This window comes from Channa argus, chromosome 9 (assembly GCF_033026475.1).
Source record: "Channa argus isolate prfri chromosome 9, Channa argus male v1.0, whole genome shotgun sequence".
Classification (NCBI taxonomy): domain Eukaryota; kingdom Metazoa; phylum Chordata; class Actinopteri; order Anabantiformes; family Channidae; genus Channa; species Channa argus.
Genome location: NC_090205.1, coordinates 3,136,877 through 3,156,751, shown reverse-complemented (window position 1 = coordinate 3,156,751; position 19,875 = coordinate 3,136,877). Strand labels below are relative to the sequence as shown.

The window sequence follows — 19,875 nt, the reverse complement described above, 5'->3', positions numbered from 1 at the left end:
CTACAACTATTGAAAACGGGTGTAAATGGTCAGAAAACATCCCCGAATAGCCACAATATGATCAAAACTCTCCAACTATGAATAACTGAAAACAGACACAAATCATCCCAAAAGAATTAACCAAAGTAAACCAAAATGTGCCAGAACATCTGGCCCATGGTGCCATCGCATCCCACCTGTGGCGTTACAGCACCACATAGCCCCTGTTTACTGTGTGTGTTCAGGTTTCAACATGTGAGAACAAAAAGCCATAAGTAAGGTGGGCAGGGATATTTATACATGCCCCCCACTGCTAAGAACAAAATGTGGACTGAGAAATTCTGTTGTACACAGCATATGGCCAAAACAGTTGGGAGGCTTCATGGTGTCACTTTTCAGAACAGATTCTGAGAAAATGTCATTGTTGCACTTTTACCTTTTTGTTATTTTTGTTAATAATTATTTTGAAGATTGTTTCATTACTTCTTTTATTAATTACAGGAAAGTAATGAAAACCCCCATCACAACCAGCCAGTGACTAAAGCAAAGGTTCAAAATTGTCCAAAATGTAAAGATATTCAATATACGAGCAAATATTTACCAGGATAAAAAACAACTGTTAGTTGAGAAATGAATTGTTAGTAAACGCATGTGGTTAATTAATTGCATTTTTAAAATATTGAGTAACTCCTCAATCTATTTGAAGCCTTTGTCCCATTTCTCTCATCCTCATTTGTTAAGTATAAGTAACAAAACATTCTACTTTGTATAATAATTGTACTTGAGTAAAAGTAGAGTCCTAGAGTAAAAGCCTGTATTATGCCAGATAACTGCCCCGTCTGTGTATATGTGTGTATGTCACGGTGTTATGTATCACTATGTTGTAGGTTGTCGAGTATAAACCTGCTAAGTAACTAAGGACTACAGCTGTCCAATTATAAGATGTACATGTACGGTGTAAAGTAGAAAAAAATTGTAACTCAAAATTATCAATAACTACACAATTTGAGTGGATGAGCTTACTTACACTGCTGTCACTCATTGGCGTGTGTGTGCGTGTGTGTGTGTGCGTGGATGGGAGGCCACTTTCCCACCGTAGCCTCTAAGAGAGACATTACACATATCTGCAGTCCCTGAGCTCGGAATCACTGTCTCGTAACTCCCAAAGTCTTAAAGCTTCAAACGAGGGGGATTGTGGTATGTGGGCCGGAATTGTACTGTAATTATGTGGCTTGGCTGCTCACGTATTCCTGACCCAGACTGGATCTTTTCTGCAGATTCTGGGCCCTTTCTTAAACAATCTGACCCTCGGTCATTCTGTTAAAACTACATCTACAAAAATGAAGTGGAATTTACAAAATTAGATTGTCTCTATGACATGCAATATGTCTTTTAATAAGCAGTAAATGCAGTTCTAGATCTATGATTAGATTAGTCCGTGTGCATACAGCATAATGCATGCTGGCTTTTTGTAATTGCGTTTGGCTGTGGGCCTCCAGCTTTGGCTGTCTTGGTTTTGAGTACCAGACATTCCACAGTTAAATAGGGAAGGTGAATGGTTTGGATTTGGGTTTGTTGTGCAACTTAATAAAGTCATTATTTGTTTCAGTACCCATGGATAGACTCTAACTGATGGGCCAGTGCCACTTAACTGCAGGACCTGACGGGGCAGGTTCGTAGCCTAAATCCTGAGATGAAACAACTGCACATTTGCTAAACATTCTCTCCACAAACAACGATCATAGCAAAACTGTCAGACTTCTCTGGTGCTGAAATGGACTGCATGGGCCTGTGGCACCAGGTTGTCTCATTTTAATAATGGTAAAAGTGCAACACTGCTTATCCAACGTAATGTTATATGTGATTAATATCTTGCCTATATCTAACTAGTTGAACAGTCAGTTTTTTCACTTTGGTCATCGCAGACACGCCTGTACTTTGTGTGAACGCACGTTTGTGACATCAACTTTACCTGAGCTGCAGATGATTAGTTTGGAAATGCATTACATTAAATAGAAAGGAATGAAGTTGGAGACCTTATAATTCTGAGATATTCTATAGTAGGATAACAAAGTAAATGGAACACTCCAGAAAAATGTCGTTACTTTCGCAGTAGTTTGGGGACAGTGTCAGTAGTTCTGATAATCCAACGTAAGGCCTATAAAAGTAGCCTGTACATGATGGAGAATGACATCAGATGGCACATGGCTCTGTTGTCTCACATAGCTCTGGCTTCATAACCATTACACGCTTTCACACTTTGTGACCTGAGGATTTTGCCGAAATGATTCAATTGAAAAATTATTAAACATTAAATCCCAAATGTCTCCACCTGGAGGAACAAAAAGCCAAGTGGTCATGTTGCGATGGATACAGAACGCTGCACTGTGGGAGCCAACACGTTCATAATGCTGAATTTGCTAATAACGGATAGTCTTTGCTTTGTAGCATTGGATGTACAGATACCTATCACACATTTACTCTAATAAAAAGGAAACATGATGATTCCCAGGTAGGTTCTGAACAGTGCAAATACTTGTCTCAGAACATTCGACATATAGCCGGGACCAGGGATCGAACCACTGACCCTGTGGTCCGTGGATCACTACCTTACCAACTGAGCTTTTCTGTGTTTTTCTGAGTTTAAAGCAAACTCTAGCTTAAGCTGCATTTTGTCTTAAAACCCCATTTGACAACATTCTTTTGTAAAACAAGTCGGAGAGAAACATTAACAATCACCTGGAGTTATCATTAGCTTTATCAGGGACCTGGCCACAGTTTGCTTCTGTCTCAAATCAAGCACCTATTCTTTAGTTTGAGTTCTGATCTGCCATCATCAATGTAAGGTGCAGAGTGGATGTCATATACAGGAGGAGATAATTACCAAAAGGGAAAAAAATATGTTGCTGCTTTCCTTATTAAATCTTACCTCTGTTGGTCCACTTCATCCCCTTCACTCAGACAGCAAAGCCACCACTCCAGACTACTTGTTTTGGACGCTCTTCAAACTTGGCAAGGTTGTGATAACAAATTATGGACGTCTCCCCTCTTCCCCAGGCAGAACAGAACCCAGTCTCCCCTCCTTCCTTGTTAGGACTGAATATCTCCTTACCCACTTGAAGCAGGAACAGTGTAGTCTCTGTTTCCTACCATTTTACCACATGTTTTCCCCCTCTGCTAAACTCTAAAGATTGCTGTCGCTTAGGAGGACGCGGGATCCTGGAGGTTTAACCATCACCACCCTCAGTTTCTCGTCTCCTCAAAGTTGAATGTATCTGATGGCTGAAGGTGGCTTTGTGTTCTGAAAACATCCCTCATCTCGTTTCTTGGTGGAGGTTAATTGGATGGTGTCTGGCCTTGGAGCAGCTTTTGTACAGCAATCATCAAGTGAAACTGTTTACTTAAATCGAAATGACATTTCATGGCTAATTCAGAATGAATGAAATTTATTTTGCGGAGCTGTGCTGCCAACAAAGCTTCTTTTTGTAATACAAAGAGTACGGACCCAAGGTGACACAGTGAGTTTTGATCCAGCAATCCTCTAAAACATTTTCATTGTAGTCGAGCCTCGGAGGGCTACAAGTGCTATATCTGTCTTGGCGATGGATGAAGAAACATGTAGAGATGGGCTTTGGGAGGATACCAAGATAGGAAGAAGGGTGCACTTTAAGGTGGAGTGCAATGGGGATTTGTTTTTGTAATTATATCAGACGGACGAGCTGGGCTTTAGCTGGTGGTGGGGTAGATCCAGGAAAGACACAGACCGTAACGGTTATGGGTTCGCCAGCCATTATTACTTGGACGAGATGGTGGGGGGAGGGATGGGAGTGGACGGGAGGAATACCTAGGGTTCTATAAATCTGAGTGCGGGGCAAGTGTGGGTGAGCTGGAAGAGAGGGTGGGCCCTGATGGTGCCCCAGACCTCCTGACCTTGTTTACGTCTGCTACAGCCCAGAGTACAGACAGGCAGGGAGGCAGCCAGGACATCACCCTCAGATAAGCAGCGAGTTTGCACACTCACAGTGCAGTAATGAACTCACTCACTCAGATACTATCTCTGTATATTATCCTAAAAGCCCCCCATTATCCGAGCCAGCTGCCATTCGTGGCTAAGTATTGATACCACTAGCTTTCAAAGCTTAAGCACGAGTCGCCAAAAGAGACAGTAATTCTGATGTGTAGTCACCTTGTAGTGAGGGATGTCCCTGTTTGTGAGAGCAGGGCTGCATCAGCTGGCTGCATAACAGGCAGATGACAATGGATGAAAACTCCTTGTTGCAGCACATAAGAAAGTAGCACAGTGGGAACGTCTGGCTAGCTCCACTAATTGTTAATCAGCTCGGACTGAGCTGGCCACAGACCAGAATGACCACATTTGGGGTAAAATAAAGTTTATTTGGCTTGTCCTGCTATTTACCAGGCAGATCATTCCTGTCATTTTTGTGTTTGTTTTACTTGAGTGTGGGGGCCAGGACCTGTTGTCTGTTTAACAAAAACACATGTTCTACTTGTGAGTTACCAGGAAACTCTGCCACAATGTCATGTTTAATTAAGCATGTTTACACTTTATAAAACGCGTTTACGAGAAGCTACAATCCCTCGTTTTAATGTACTTTCTGGTACTTGTTGCAAAATGTGGATGGAAGTAGGTAACTTCCCCAAAACTCCCAGCAGTTCAATTGCTTTGTTTCTTTGATTAGTGGAGGTTATGGTAAGAACGATGACCACTACAGTACAGTTACACTGGTTTCTGGTCCTTTGGGGGACAAACAATGAGCTGCACCTCATCATCTTTTATATTGAAATGGCTTCATTCATTTGTATTTATATTTATGGCCTCTTCCTTTCCAGCCTTCCCCAAACAAGAATCTGTCTTTTTATTTGCTATATGTTCCACTTAACCCTTATTTTCCTATGCAACTTAACTCCAAATGGGATTATGTTTGCTTAGCGAACGTGATCCCGGCAAATTCAGGGATTTGGTTGAAAGAAATGGAGACGATTGCAGATTCCAGCAGAAAGTGATGGTCAGGAGGACGGTGGCAGGCACACACACAGTGTGTATGGCTGTTACAGCTCAGACTAGAGTTTGAATCCAGTGTCCCGTGTGGGGTCAAGCTTAGACAAGAAAGCCCTTTGGTTAAGTTCAGAGAGTTTCTCTTTTAATCCAAACCACAATCTTTCTCTAACCTGAACCAAATGCTGAGGAGTCTAAACACATGCTGCAAGATCAGCTTGTTTGCTGGACAGTTTGCTTGGGGCCATTTTATTCATGTATGTGGTATCAAGATCTTTGCAACTTGCCAATAAACATTAAATGTCAACATGTCCTCATGTTCAGAGAAAACATAATCCAGTCACAAACATGTATTTGAGTTTATAGCTTACTTGGACAGATATGCCATTATTAGTATTCAGAGATTAAATTTCTGTGCACAGACACATATTGTCATTCAGTTATAATATAACATTTATATATATATATATATATATATATATATATATATATATATATATATAACATTCAGTCATTCATGTGCTTTATTTGGAGTCTTCATAGATGAATAGTCATCATACATATAATTGCTTCTTTACACAATTTATTGTCAGTGTTGTAATCTGATTATTGATGTTGTCTGAAGTACTAACCAAAAGAAAAAGCAGAAGCCAAAGCTTGTTTCAAACACTGCCCCTTTTTAACTGTCTTCACATATTTTACCATTGTATTTCCCTTCAAATCCATATAAATAAGTCAATTAATAAAGACATGTAGGAGCAATAAACAAGCAAACAGGAAGACAACATTTTCATTTGTTGCCTCATGATATGAAATCATGTTAAATTCTTGTGCTTATTAAACACATTATTTTAAAACATCGTCTTTAACCCAGTGAGAGTTTTACATATTTCTAATTCATCCAGTTTGTTCCGTATATTCAGGCCTCTGTCTGAAACACATCTGCTTTTCAACTTTTCAGTTTTCTTTTAAGGGTTATAACAACTCACGTTCTCTCCGGGAACCAACTCTGTATATTGTTTGGTAACAGCAAAATATCTGAGCAATTGTAAAGTCTACTATTTCATCATATTGTATTAATTGTGATTTGAGAAACAGATGGTTTCTGGGTTCTCGATAAGAACATCTATTGATAATTCTCACAGCTCTTTCCTGTGAAGGTTTTACAGGCACTTCCCCAAACATCTACACAATATATGGAACAACAATTGGACAATTGTCTGTTTTCATCAGTCAGTCTGGAGACAGGGACGCGAGCTGTCCGTGAAGAACATATCATAACCTCGCAGTTTAAGGGGAAATGTTGTACTGTTGCACAAATTGTGTTATCGTGACTTTAGTCGTGTGACTCACATATCAGTTAAATCTAAGTGACTGTGTCCGGGCAGTCATAGAGTGTGTAGATGGGGTTTAAAGTAATTAAGTACAGCACCAAAAATGATGCTATAAAGGCTCTGGGCTTTAACTGAAGCAGTAGAGGTGTAACTAAAACCACAACAAAAGTGAAAGAATCTGCAGAACTGAGGGGAACTACAGAGTCCACTAATTATCTGCATTCATCATTTGCTCACAGGGTCTATAAAGTTGTGTATCGCTGAGTAAACAGGCAGAAAACCTGGGAACAGTTAGAGTTTTTCCATCGCAGGGGTTGGTGCCTGGGTCCAATGAGGCTGCCATGTGTAGTCTGCTCTATGAAGTGTGTTTATGAAGCCACAGGGCACATACACAATGCTCTGAGGGTGGTAAGGTTGTGGGGGGTCCATCGTAGCCAAACATCCAAATTGTGCGCTGGTGCCTCAATGAAGTGGAGGTAAATGTGGATTTGTGAAGTCTAATGTGAGTTTGTTAGTCGTGCTTCTACTTGTCCTGTTGATTTTATCAGTTAGTGATCACGAGGCCTCCGCTCAGCGTGTACAGCCCGAGACAACCTCACTAATGTTGGCAACAGTGATACGAGCAGCAGAGACGGGGACAACAGTGGTGGTTGTTGTGCTCGGCCAGGTACGGCTGGCAGGGCCGGAGGTGCTGATGGGTGCTGGCTGCTCGGAGGAGCCTGGGCCGCCCGCTACGTAAACCCCACAGCACATGTTCAGCCGGCCAACGAAACATCTCGGGGAGTATTTATTTTAACAGGCCCAATGATGCTTCGATTTCTCTCAAGAGGAATGTTAAGGTTAAATGATTCTCCTTAGAAAGAAAAACACTGCAGCTGGAGTCAGGGGTGGGGGTCGGGGGGATTGGGAAGGCGATGTCTAAAGGTTTCTAGTGAACGTCATGCGTTTTATAATTTCACGTCCAATGAGGAAAACGAAGTCATACAGGGAGGGACATGGATGCTAAGTTGGGGTGAAAAACAAACTTTCGTTAATTTCCTTTTCAATTTACTGTTCGAGACTTTAGTTACGGCCACAGAAACTGGTGTCAGGTGGATCCAGTGGTGAAGCACGAAAACCTCGGAAGAAAACAAGCAGAAATAAAAAAGAAACTAACTAAGTTTTTTAAGATACAATAAAGTTTGTAATAGTTGTAGGAGTATATTAAATATTGTGTATTATTAAAACTGACTAATAAAATTAATTGTCGCTGAATAATAAATTAGCTGCTAAGGGTCAAAATGAACCAACTAATATCAGCATTCTGATATATATTTTGTTTAAAATACGCAGCAGAGGTAGTAAATATCTAAGTACAATTACCCACGTACTGTACCTGAGTACAAATTGCAGGGTTATTATACTACTTTTACTTTTACACAGCTCAGAAGAAAATATTGTTCTTTTACTTCACTATTATTTTTACATCTTTAGTTACTTTGTTCAGAAGTAGTATATTAATATTTCTAACTAATAAATTAGATGTTATATTGTAAATCAAGCACCCATCAGTACATGAACTGGTTCAAATCGGCCTGAACTTTACCAGCTTTACCAGTTTCTACGTAACTTTGACCGTCAGACTTAAGTAATTACAACAACTTTCCTTTGCCATCATTTTCCCCTTTATGAATTTGTCAAGTTAATCTTGAATAAACTTACAGAAATGTTATCAACAGAATACAGTTCAGTACTATGTAAAATACAGTTTTCTCAATAGATTTGTACTTAGTTTTATAGCATGTACTTCTGTACTTCAACTTAAAGAATTTGAGGTGGTACTTTTTCTTGTAGTGAAGAATGTTTTTAGGCAAATACTTTTACTTTTATTCTGACTTTGTGTCTTTAATGTAACCTTGCAGTTGAGAGAAAAAAAACACAATATATCTATTACAATACTACAAAATATTACCTGAGCAGTATGTGATTAATGACTAGTAAAGATCTGCCAGGTGGCAGAATGTGAAACATCATGCTCAGACTAAACTGCCTCACTAAGCATCTACTGACTTGTTATGTTTTAGCTGCATTTACAAATTATTAGCAACACGAATTAAGTGTTTCTCAATCTTAAAACTGCCTGTTGTAAAAGCTACTTTTAATGAGTGTTTTCACTCAGTTAAATCAGTACTAAACATTCCGCAGTTTATGCTGCAGATTTAGCAACTTGCTTCTTTAATTCCGACAGGTTATTATATTTTTGAGCAGAAGCGTCATGTTTAACTCCACGGTTTAAGACAAATTAAATGTAGAGAGAGGATCCAGAAGTCAAGCAAAGGCAAACGTGTGAACTAATGTGCATTTTCTTCACATCCACATACCATCAGTGGCTTCACCTCATATTTAGTGGCTGGATTTGCTGTTGGTCTGTGCCGTGACCTCTGTTGTCGTCCAAACACAATTTAAACACATTATCCAGAGCTGACATGTGCCTTCATTCCAAAATGCTTATGCAGTGACGGACAGGGACTAAACGCGAGACAATTTATTGATTTTAGTGTGTGTGGGGATTGTTCCAAATGCACCTAATTTAGGAACCGTTAAAAGGCATCCTGTCAGTACGTCATTAAATTAAAAGCTTTAAACAAATATTTCTATACAGTTCAGACGGAAAATAAATGTATATTTATAAAAAGCTTGCTCCCTTCTCACCCTGACCTCACACACTTCTCTCTAACTCACAACACATTGCCTGTTAGCAAACCTGCCCGAGCCAGCACCAAACCTCCTCCTAACACGGAGCCCGACTGTCAGGAGGACAATAAAACTATGAAGCTGGGAAAGAAAAAAAAACCCTACATAAATACATGTGAAAATCTGCTGCGGGACTGGCAGGGGTTCGCAGTCATGAGAGGGCTTGTTGGGAGAGTGATTTGTTTTAATGAAAAAGCCGTTCCTGTGGAGAGTTTAGGGCCTGGCTGTGGGCTGTTGGTGCATGGCTTAAGTTTCTCCCGTGTAATAAAAGCAGCAGGACTTGCAGTGTGTGTCTACATGTGAGTGGAGGAGACAGCCAAGTGTGGACACCCACACACACTCATCAAACAGTCAACTGTGAGAAGCTGTGTGGAGCTAGTTTTATCTGCGACGGGAGAGTGTGTTATCTTTCCTACAGCTCCCCCAAATGCACCAGTGACTAATAGACAAAACATACCGATTACACGTGCACTGTTGTTTCTTTTCTTGCCTTTATCTGTTTACACTTGAGCTGAAATCTACCTGTTTGTCTTTTTGCTGCAGACTGTGGTTGATCCAGACAGTGGGGGATGGAGCGCTGCCACAAAGCCGCCCTGCCACTGCTACCTTTCTCCTCACAGGTCGCCGACCTTGAACCTTCGCTGCGCTAGAAGCAACAAGAGACAGGCAGAGACGTCCCCCTTTTGTGAGACGCTGAAATACGACTTGGGCGAGAGACGGAAAGACATGTGAGAAAGCGAAAAGGAGAAAAAGGAAACGCAGAGAATAGCCGACAAACTAAGAGGGTGGACATCCTGAGAGGACCGTGAGCTTCAGGGTGGCCTGAAAATGAAACCTACAATTTCTGTGGGCCGCACTTCGGGCCTGCTGCTGGTCCTGATGTGCTTCCCCCTGCTGGGCTCGGCCCAGTCTGCCAACAGCAACAAAGCAACCGATAACGGACACCCGCACCTGGGCGAGTCTGACCCGGACCGCTGCATGAGGCACCACTTTGTGGAGACAATCACACACCCGATTTACAAGTGCAACTCTAAGGTAAGACACTGTGCACCAGTTCTTTGAGGGTAGAGGGTCTGACCGCCTGACAAATTAACCTATTAGTTACAGAAACACAGGCCAACGCCTAAGATCCATTTGCTGCATCTTTCTCTTTCGCCTACTGTTGTCCTTGAAAGCCTCATCAGCCCAGTGTGTCCCTTCATTTCCGTCCAACCGTCATTTAGACGAGTCACGCTCCATTTGTCAGAGTGTGTGTGTGTGTGTGTGTGTGGTGCTGGACATGGGCCATGCTGCAGACATATTCTGCACCTCAGCTGAAGTGGACGTCTCCGTGTCCGCTTGCAGTCTCCTGTCTGTAAAAGTGGGAAAGACAGGCTGAAGAGAGAGAAAGAAAAGTGGACGGTAACCTACTGACCCGCTCCCTGTCAAACTCAGAGACAGCCAGGCTGTGTGGACAGACTGATGATCGATTGAGTAACGCCCAACATGTGAATGCTATCGTGGAAAGGTGCTGTCAATTTCCTCTCTTGCTTTTGTTGTGCAGCTGTTCTTGTACTGTGAGTGATCTGTGGGTTTTTTTATGCTGGGACTCTGACTGCAGCGAGCAGGTGGCCAAACCGCAGCTCAGCTCGGACGAGGCAGGTCTGAACACACTCACAGCAGGAGCCCACTGAGTCCGAACAGGCTCTGACAGGATCCACCTGCACCGAACTCGCTCGCTGTCCGTGCTGTGGGCTCATTTGCCCAGGTACAGAGCGGCGTCAGGATTCTAAAGTCACCCATTCAGTGTCATTACATCCTGTACGATGAGGCTGCAACCAGACCGTGTGACTAAAGAAAGTAGAAAGTATTGTGAAACAATGTAGAAAACTGTTGAAATCTGATATTTTCACCGTTTCAAATCGAGCTGCACGGAGACACTGATTCATATGTTAATAATTTCATCATGTTCTGAAGTTGGGCAGCATAGTGGTGGAGTGGTTAGAGCTGCCACCTCACAACTAGATGCTCCCTAGTTCGAATCCCCGGCCTTGTGGCACTTTTCTGTGTGTGTGGGCATGGGCATGAGACAGACTGGAGACCTGTCCTGTCTCAGCTGTAAACCAGGAGGGGAATTGATGAGATATCGAAACCTGTGCCATTTTAGATTCTGCTTATTGTTCTAGTTCATTTTTAAATCATTTATCAGTGCCTGATTAATTTGCTGTGTGGAACAGAAGTAGGCTTATAAAGGTTGTCAGCAGCAACTCTTCCTCTCTCCCACAGCTCCTTGTTGTTACGTAAGAGCATTTTTAAAAGGAATTGATAGTTTGGAGACGTGCAACTCTGATGAATTTGGCAATTTGACCCCGAGCCGTATTTATGTGTGAAAACCAGTGGATCAAAATCCACCTAATGACGACACTTTTGTCATCCTTGGCTTTGTGTGGAGAGTAGAAATGCTTTAAGTCTGAATTACAAGCCAGAGGTGGTGGGAGCAGTGAGTCTAATGACTGTTTCTTTATGGAGTTGAACTGTGGGAGCAATAGAGTCTGACACATATTGAGGACTGCGGATTTATTTTAACGCCCAATACTACCATCCTTTTTTTAATGTGACAGCAAGCACTTTTTCTATATTATACCTAATATATGTAGAAATAGTTTTTCAGCCATCATCAGATACAGTAACACAATAAAACACTGCACTGTACACACTTGATACTGACGGCAAAAAACACAAGATAGAAACTGGTCCAAGCCGTAAATCTCATCACATATTTCTTTTGTTTATTCAATTTATTTAGTCCCAAGCCCAGAGATATGGAAGTGAATTGGACAAGAGTCCTAAAACAGGAGCAGATGCTGGTAACACTCGACTGAGCGACCGAGGGTCAATCAGAGCCCACAGCAAATTCTCTGGCCATGCAAACTGTTTCAGTCCTTGTTAGAAAGTTTCCGTCGAAACAAAACTTTGCGTGACATTTGTTGGATTAATTAATAGTTGAGGTCGGTTTAATCTGTTGTGTAATCTCTAAGCTCAGTCTGCCATGAGCTGCTGTTTTTGTGGACTTGAAGCAGGTCAGACTAAAGCCAATCCAGGCTTTGGAAGAGCTCGAAGTGCCACACATCTCACACTGGCTCTGCAAAAAAAATGAACATGTTTCCGGGAAAGTTATTCTGTTGCCAAGCTACAACGTTCCCCACTTTGCATGACACTGCAGGGACGTTGTTGTCTTTGGAGATGAATCACCACCCGCTGGTCATGAATGAAGGGAGAAGCGTGAAAGGAGCATGAAAGGTGCCGACGGGGGCGTCACAGCAGAGGAATTGTCTCTGTTTAATCCTCCGCTGGGACAAAGACAAATGGTCTTAAAGTGGCGACAACACTTCTGACGCGTGTGTGAAGGTTTGCGTGTCCCCAGACAGGCTTTTGTCAAAGTGGGAACACGGTCGGCGACACACAGCAGCTGAGCGAAGGACATGACACAGGAGTCTGTTCAGGCAGGCGACAGGAATGTGGTGACCCACAGAGGAGCGTCAGGCGTGTGGTCACAACACTAATAAGGCCTGAGCCTGTTATGCTCACACACAGAAGCGTTTGCCCGTCTGAATGGCCTCATGCGACCGACCCTGAGAGCTTTAGCAGGTGTAGGAATGTGGGACTGACCTTGTTGCTATCGGTCTGTTTGCAGGTGCAGCTGAGACACTCTGAGCCCAAACACACACTTTTTCTCATCCCTGACAAAAGCCCGAAGGTCAAGAAAAACCTGCGCCAGTGACTTATCTGTGCTTTCCTAACTGTCTTCTCTGCATGCTGTGTTCCAGATGGTGCTGCTGGCTCGCTGCGAGGGCCACTGCAGTCACACCACCCGCTCCGACCCCCTCATCTCCTTCAGCTCGGTGCTCAAGCAGCCCTTCAAGAGCACCTGCTCCTGCTGCCGACCGCACACCTCCAAGCTGAAAGCCGTGAGGCTGCGCTGCGCCGGCGGCACGCGCATCACGGCCACCTACAGATACATCTTGGCCTGCAACTGTGAGGAGTGCAGCTGAGCTGGGAGCCTCCCAGACCCACAAGGCAATCGAGACCCCGCATTTTTCTTGGCTTTGGGCCGTAACCGAAAGCTGTCCAGAGAGTTTTGGTTGATTATTGGATCAGGAAACCGCCCCAGAGGACACTCTACATGCTTGTTATTACCTTGGGAGTGACAGTTTGGAGCGATCGTACCACCCTTAAAATTGACCCGCAGCCATTTGGGACACAGACAGAAAACACTATACCCTCACTATTATGTGCATTCAATCAGTACAAATCATACAAGCATATTACTGCAGCAAGCAGGGCCAAACTGCTGCTCCCACGGGCCAGTTGGAGACCCTCCTCACTGCACTCATTACAGGCCTCTGTAATTCATAACACACATGCTCCCAAGCCACAGTAAGAGGGAGCTCATTACAAAAATCTATAACAGGCTGCAGCCAGCACCATAAAACCTCCACCAGTGACAACAACACGCAGCATGGGAAACGACGCGGGCCCACGTGAGCACAGACATGTGGTGGATCCATAGAGAAGCACCTGCGCTGCGATTATCCACCCAATAACACTTTACACACTCCCTGCAGACGTTCATCTAGTTGTGTATGACGTGTCCGGTGACGACAGCAGAGCTCAGCGGGACAACTGTAAGAAAGTGGTGGCAGACAGTGTAGATGTCGTCCAGCCTCTGGGTGGAGGTCAGCAGACTGTCGTGCTCTTCAGTGTTTAATGTGGTTTATTGTATTTGAGTCTTTGTGATGTTCCTGATGAAACTGTAGCTTCTGAACCGACGCTTTAGCCTGTTGTGTCCTGTTACTCAAAACCTGCAGCTTTTGTTGTTCTGTGTACGTCTGTGAAGCCTGATGATTATTACTTCACCGTGTTGTAATTCATCCTGTGTGTGTGTGTGTGTGTGTGTGTGTGTCTCAATTTAAAAAAGTAAAACTCAGCCCCTTTGTTCCACAAACATTTTGAACAAACTAATTTATGGAAGCAAAGAATGCGCACAATAAAGTTCACGAGCAACTACTACAAACAACACAAAACTGTTTTTTATGTAACCACAACTAAAATCTGAGTAAAAAGAAATATTTAACGAGTATAAACACCTCTGCATTTTATAGCATTACAGGATTTGTCTTAGCTTTATATGGTTTGAGTGACAGCGGGAAGCATCGTCTGGCTTCAGGTCACATCCTGTCAGTCACGGGCTTCAGTCAGTCAAAATGGCCGGACGATTTGTGAATTTGTGAACCTGAAGATAAAAAATAAAGAAATATGTCAGTATTATTATCAGTGTGATTTAAAGTAAAATGCATTTTGAAGCAATCAGCAATAACGAGATCAAAGGCTGAATGTGTTTCTGCAGTAACCTGATGAACACATAATGTAACTGGGATATTAAACGCTGTTTCCTGTAAATGAGTCTCGGTGAAAAGAATTATTACAAAATTCCTGAGCAGCAAACTGCAAACACGCGTTCACTTTTTAGACGTCATTGCCACCAGACACTTTCAACACGAGTGCGTGTTTTCACTACATGTCATTTTTACATCAGTAAATGTTCCCGATAACAAATCTTTGTCTGCCAAATTATCCGATTGTCCAGCACAACATCCGATTTTTGTTTTTACAGTCGTGTTAAACTTTTTTATCATTGTGTTTAGACTCTGGCAGCACTTGGTTAAAAAAAAAGAGAAAACTAATCAGTGACTTCAGACACGACATGTTTATTAAGCTCTGGGCAAAACCTCAGTCTTTCTCTAATCTTCACCAAAGTGCTTCTGTTGTCCAGACCACCTCCTAAATAAATGCAGCATTTTGTTCGTTCAAAACAATGTGTTGCATCACAACTCAGTGCATCCACTGAATCTGTTCCCTACAAAAACCGTATCACATTTGCAGTTTAGTTGCACAGGAATTTAATTCTTTGGATACAGGATTGTCTGTAATGCTTTACTTCAAACTACAACTAATTATTGCGGCTTTTCTTTGCTTCCATAGTCTTGGATTAAACTAAAGTACCAGCTAAAACTGGAATTGAAGCTTCTGTGTGGATGCGGCTGCGTGTTTCCGCCCGTGATACGTTTACGTGTCTATAGGCAAAGTGAAAATAAAAACCCATCTGTTGTGTCCAAGAGCAACCGACACCTACTGGCTCCAGGACGCACGATGAGACGATGGGCCTCTGGGGTCCGATAGAAAAGCTTCCCTGTAGTCCACCTACGGTGGAGACTTGGAAGCTTGACTGAGAGAGACACAAACCCACTCAGCAGCAGCAGCAGCAGCATCAGCAGCAGCAGCAGCAGCAGCAGCAGCAGCAGCAGCAGCAGCTGTCCGTCTCTTTCTGCAGTCATGTAAAATCTCTTTGTAGCTGCTTTGTGCATCGTTCTGTGCCATTTTCACTTTGTTATCTCGGTGATCATTCTGCTTCTCTTTGTAGTCTGTGTGTGAGTCTGTTCTGTGTCTCTTTGAAATCATTTGAAACGCTGACAGCTACATCAGAGCCTCCGGCCCAGGGGGCCCCCTAAGTGCTTGGGCCCTGGGCTTGTGTCCAGCTGGCCCGCTCAGTAATCCATCCACAGCTCCAGGGACGCTGCCGACCCTGTTCCTGCGCTGCGAGGGAGAATCAAACCAAACTCTTCCTGTGTGGATTCATTAACCATCCTGTTAAAACTCTTTTCCAGAATAGATGTGAAAACGTGACAGGCTTACTGGTCCTTGTGGTGTCCGTGCATACATATACAATACATGCACTGTGTACAGATGTCTTTGTTGTGTTTCTGTGAAACCGCACAATCTGCAGTTTCGATCCCGCCTGCAGCAGCACGGCCGGTCGCTTCACGCGTGAACCCAATAAAACCCGTTTTCCCTGTGACTGTGGAGATGGATGTGCTTCTCTCTGGGGCTCTGCTTTGTCAACACACACACACACACACACACACACACGCACACGCACACGCGCGCACGCGCGCGCGCACACACACACACACACACACACACACACACACAGTGGAGAGGAGTCATTCAGGGCTGTAATTATTCGGGGAAGCAGTGTGACAGGATGACAGCGGGGCCATGATGATGGCTGTCAGCCTGACGCAGACTGCTGCGTCCGAAACTTCATCAGTAAAAAAGCAAAAATGCCTTTTCATCAAACAGTTATTTTTAGTCGAAGTCAGCGAGGAAGTGAGGCCCATGTGGTGTTTTTTTTAAAGAACTCGTCACATTCTTCATCTTTGATCCTAATCATAACCATGAAAAGCACAGAAAAGAGGCACGTTACGGTGCTGCAGCAGTTTGCTGTGTTCACATCAATGCCAGGCGTAAAACACGGGCAGCAGCCACCGATAACATGACCATCAACTCACAGGTGATTTATATGAAGCCATATTATATGAAGTCCGTCTTATTACTATTATAATTTAATAATTTTTCCGAACATAACAAAAATATACAATTAAGATGCAGAGGTCAGTTATTTGCTCATAATATAATCAAATTAACCACATCAGGTGGTTTTATATGAATAAACACTGTTTTCTTTAAAGACATGGATGTCATTTTGTTGCGTTTTCCTTGGAAAGATACGGTTCTTGTTTCCAAAAGTTGGAGGAAATCTGCCAAAGCAAATAACCAGCATATATGAGAAATCAAACCAAATGTGAGCCTGAACTTTAGCCTCATAGTTTCCACAAATACTCGGAGTTTCTATGGAATGACTCCAGCTCCGAAGTACACAAACGCAGTACTGAGGTACAGGGCAAACATAAAGTACCACTTTCAAAGTCTTTACTCAAATTGAAGTACTATAAATACTGCAGAAAGACAGCGATTTCTCTGGATGGATTTTCTGGCTCCGGGCTGCTGCACGTCAAACACATGATGCTGCTCAGCAGGAGACATGTGCAGCCGTCAGACGTCCCTCCACTGTTCAACCATGAGGTTCATACTGGAAGTACGCAACACAAAGCAAACCAAGGTGCACAGCTTGTTATTTTACCACCAGCTTCAGTAGACGCACATTAGTTTAGCAATGCTGACATCTGCTGGTTACAAATGGCTACAACAAGCTTTCAGGTTCATTCAAATTACAGGTTTGATGTCGCACTTCAGTGACACTCGTTGCTTTGACACACAGCAATAGTTTGAAGTGTAGAGAAATGTCACAAATACTGGACAGTTCAGTTGATCTGCTGGTGTAAATGCACACGGAGTACTTGGTGTGAGAGTAAGAAAAAGGCAGTGACAGAAATATAGTTGAATATTGAGACAAAACAGGGTGAGAGGCGAACGTTATTCTCTGTTACAAATCTCTGAATCTACGCAGCACTTTTAAGAGCAACTGGTCCCATTTTATCAGGTACTTGGTGAGCAAATACTGCATATGTGGCAACTATGTCATGTAGAGACATCGTTGTTTAAAAGTATTTGTGACCTGATGGGAGACAAATTGAAAACAACAGATTTTCAGTCCGGTGATTCCTGTGAGGTTTAGATCTCAAATCTCATGGGGCCAACTAACATTTGGTGTTTGTGAAGGTTGGAGCATCTGATGAAGTTACCGCAAGCGCTGCACCTGTGAACTGAGGAACAGAGATATCACATAATTAACATCTCATTTTTCAAATAAATGAATAAACTTCCACTGATCTATGGGCGACAATAAACTAAGAAATTAAAGTAAATCAAGCCATCAGAGGTACAGTGACACACATTGTCCAGCAGAGGTCACTGACAGCAACATATGCAGGACACAGGTGGCGGTGAGTGTGAACTACATTTACTCACCTACTGTACTTAAGTACAACTTACTCGAGTACTCGGGCATTTTGAAAGTGCTTTTACTGCACTACGATTAAGAGAAATTCTGCAGTTTGTACTCCAATACATTTTGACAGATGCAGATTCATTGAGCAAAATCTAAAGAATTAATAAACACTTTTTTAAAAAAAGGTTGTGGATGAAGCGGCTGTCAGAGCATAAAGTGTTAAAAATCAGCTGCACCTTCACCTGATCCACACCAAGTCCAACCCAGATGTTGGGGAATAGAAGAAGTCAAGGATCATGGTTTTTCACAGTAAACTGTCAGAGATTGGGCTTTTTGAAGTGGTTCTCTCCTTGAATTTATACATCCAACAACCTATAAAGGCCTGAACATTTTAGATTCTGCATGTGCACATGTGGAACAAATCTGGACTGAACTTGTACATTAATGTTTTCAGCAGCATCAAGTTCATAAAATACTTTGCTTTTATCAGGAGCTCAGTCAGCTTGAGGCCCAGAGAAACTGAGTACTTGTACTTTTAGACTTAAAGTACATTTTAGAGCAATCGTGGCTTTTAGAGTCGTGCTTCTTGGTAAATACTTGTTAAACCTGTAACCTTTTCCACCCGTGATGCAGCGCTACGATAAGACACAGCACCTCTCAGCTTGAGCTCCAGTCTTCTGCAGATAGGAAAGCCTCCCTCTCAGACATCCTCGCCCCAGCTGCCCCCCTTGGTAAGAGCTGAAGACCACTGGGTTCCTGTGTTCGCAGAGGTCAGAACGACACTGTGCTTCATTACAGTGCAGGGTCAGAATACGTACGTCCTGGAAGAAACGTTCAAATCCAGAAAATATCTGGAGCGTCTCACTCTGAGATTTGCGTTCTTACATAAACGCCTTTCTGATGACCACAGAGGACCCTCACTGCACATCCAACCTGGATGCTGTTGTCATGGAAACCGGCCATCACAGCTGCAGCACTGACTGAGACTGTAGCGTTGGTGTTGGAGACACTGAAAGTTGGAATGTGAGAAGTAAAGCTCTTGTTGTGTGACTCGTTATGTGATTGTAGTTTGATTGTCTGACATGAAGGACGGACTCAGGCAGCTCTGCAAAGACAGATCACGTTACCTGATGGGCAGTAAATGGAAAGCGGCCTCCATGTTGCCACAACTGCTGCATTTGTGCCATAAAACCAAAATTCCAAAGCACATGCCAACATGTCATAGAGATGCATAAGTCAACAACAATGTCAACAGGAGATTCAACAACAATGGAAATAAGTTGCATATAAGAAGGAGTTGTGGTTAAAAACTGCAGACAGGTTCTTATCTGAACATACTCTTTGAGCATCTGGATCTGCCATGTGACCTGCAGAACATCTTTAGGTATCATGAGCCTAATGAGCCTCTTCTCACACAGCTGCCAGCTTAGTCTGCGGGGCTTGTTTCACCGATTTTAAAGCTGCATGGATGAAATGACATGAAATTAAACTTATATACTGCCTGTCCACTTTATTAGGTACACCTGTACAATCTGATGCTATGCAAAGCAGCAACTTTCATATACTGTTACTGTTATAACGTCTTAGGTTTTAGATTGAAACTATCAGAAAGTTGATAATTCTACTGTGTTTATTGGTCGTGGTTGGTGGAGCCGTCATTTAAGTTAAACGGTACCAACACTGGTGAACCCGTCAATATTTATGGTTTCATGTGGAACTTTAATTTATTGTAATTAATTATATTATTATATAAGTTCGTATGAAAAGAAAACTCCACAGGATGGTCATAGAAAATCCAACCAATAAAAGGAAATCACACGTGAACACTTTCATTTATAAACAAATCATTTCAGAAAGAAGAAGTAAATACTACTCGGTGTTTTGCTTTCGTGTTTGTAAAATCCATAACTCACAATATAGTTGTTGGACTCGCTGGAAAGACACATTTCAAACCAAAACAAACAAACAAACGGGCAACGTCCTGTGACGTCATTGTTTAGTATGAAAGCCATTCATGGCTTTGA

General features: G+C 42.7%; 2 protein-coding genes across 7 annotated transcripts in view; both read left to right on the top strand.

Annotated features, from left to right (window-relative positions):
- efhc2 (EF-hand domain (C-terminal) containing 2) overlaps positions 1-9,745 on the top strand; it is a 28,880-nt gene extending 19,135 nt beyond the window's left edge. For all 6 annotated transcript variants that reach the window (XM_067517225.1, XM_067517226.1, XM_067517224.1 and 3 more), the window contains one exon: positions 9,607-9,745. The gene's annotated coding sequence lies outside the window, so the exon portion shown is untranslated. The remainder of the gene's footprint in view (positions 1-9,606) is intronic.
- Positions 9,746-9,891: 146 nt separating this feature from the next.
- Positions 9,892-14,753, top strand: ndp (norrin cystine knot growth factor NDP). Its single transcript, XM_067517227.1, has 2 exons — positions 9,892-10,098; positions 12,870-14,753. Exons 1-2 carry the CDS (start codon positions 9,892-9,894, stop codon positions 13,092-13,094), a joined length of 432 nt encoding a protein of 143 aa, XP_067373328.1. The 3' UTR covers positions 13,095-14,753.
- The last annotated feature ends 5,122 nt before the right edge of the window (positions 14,754-19,875 follow it).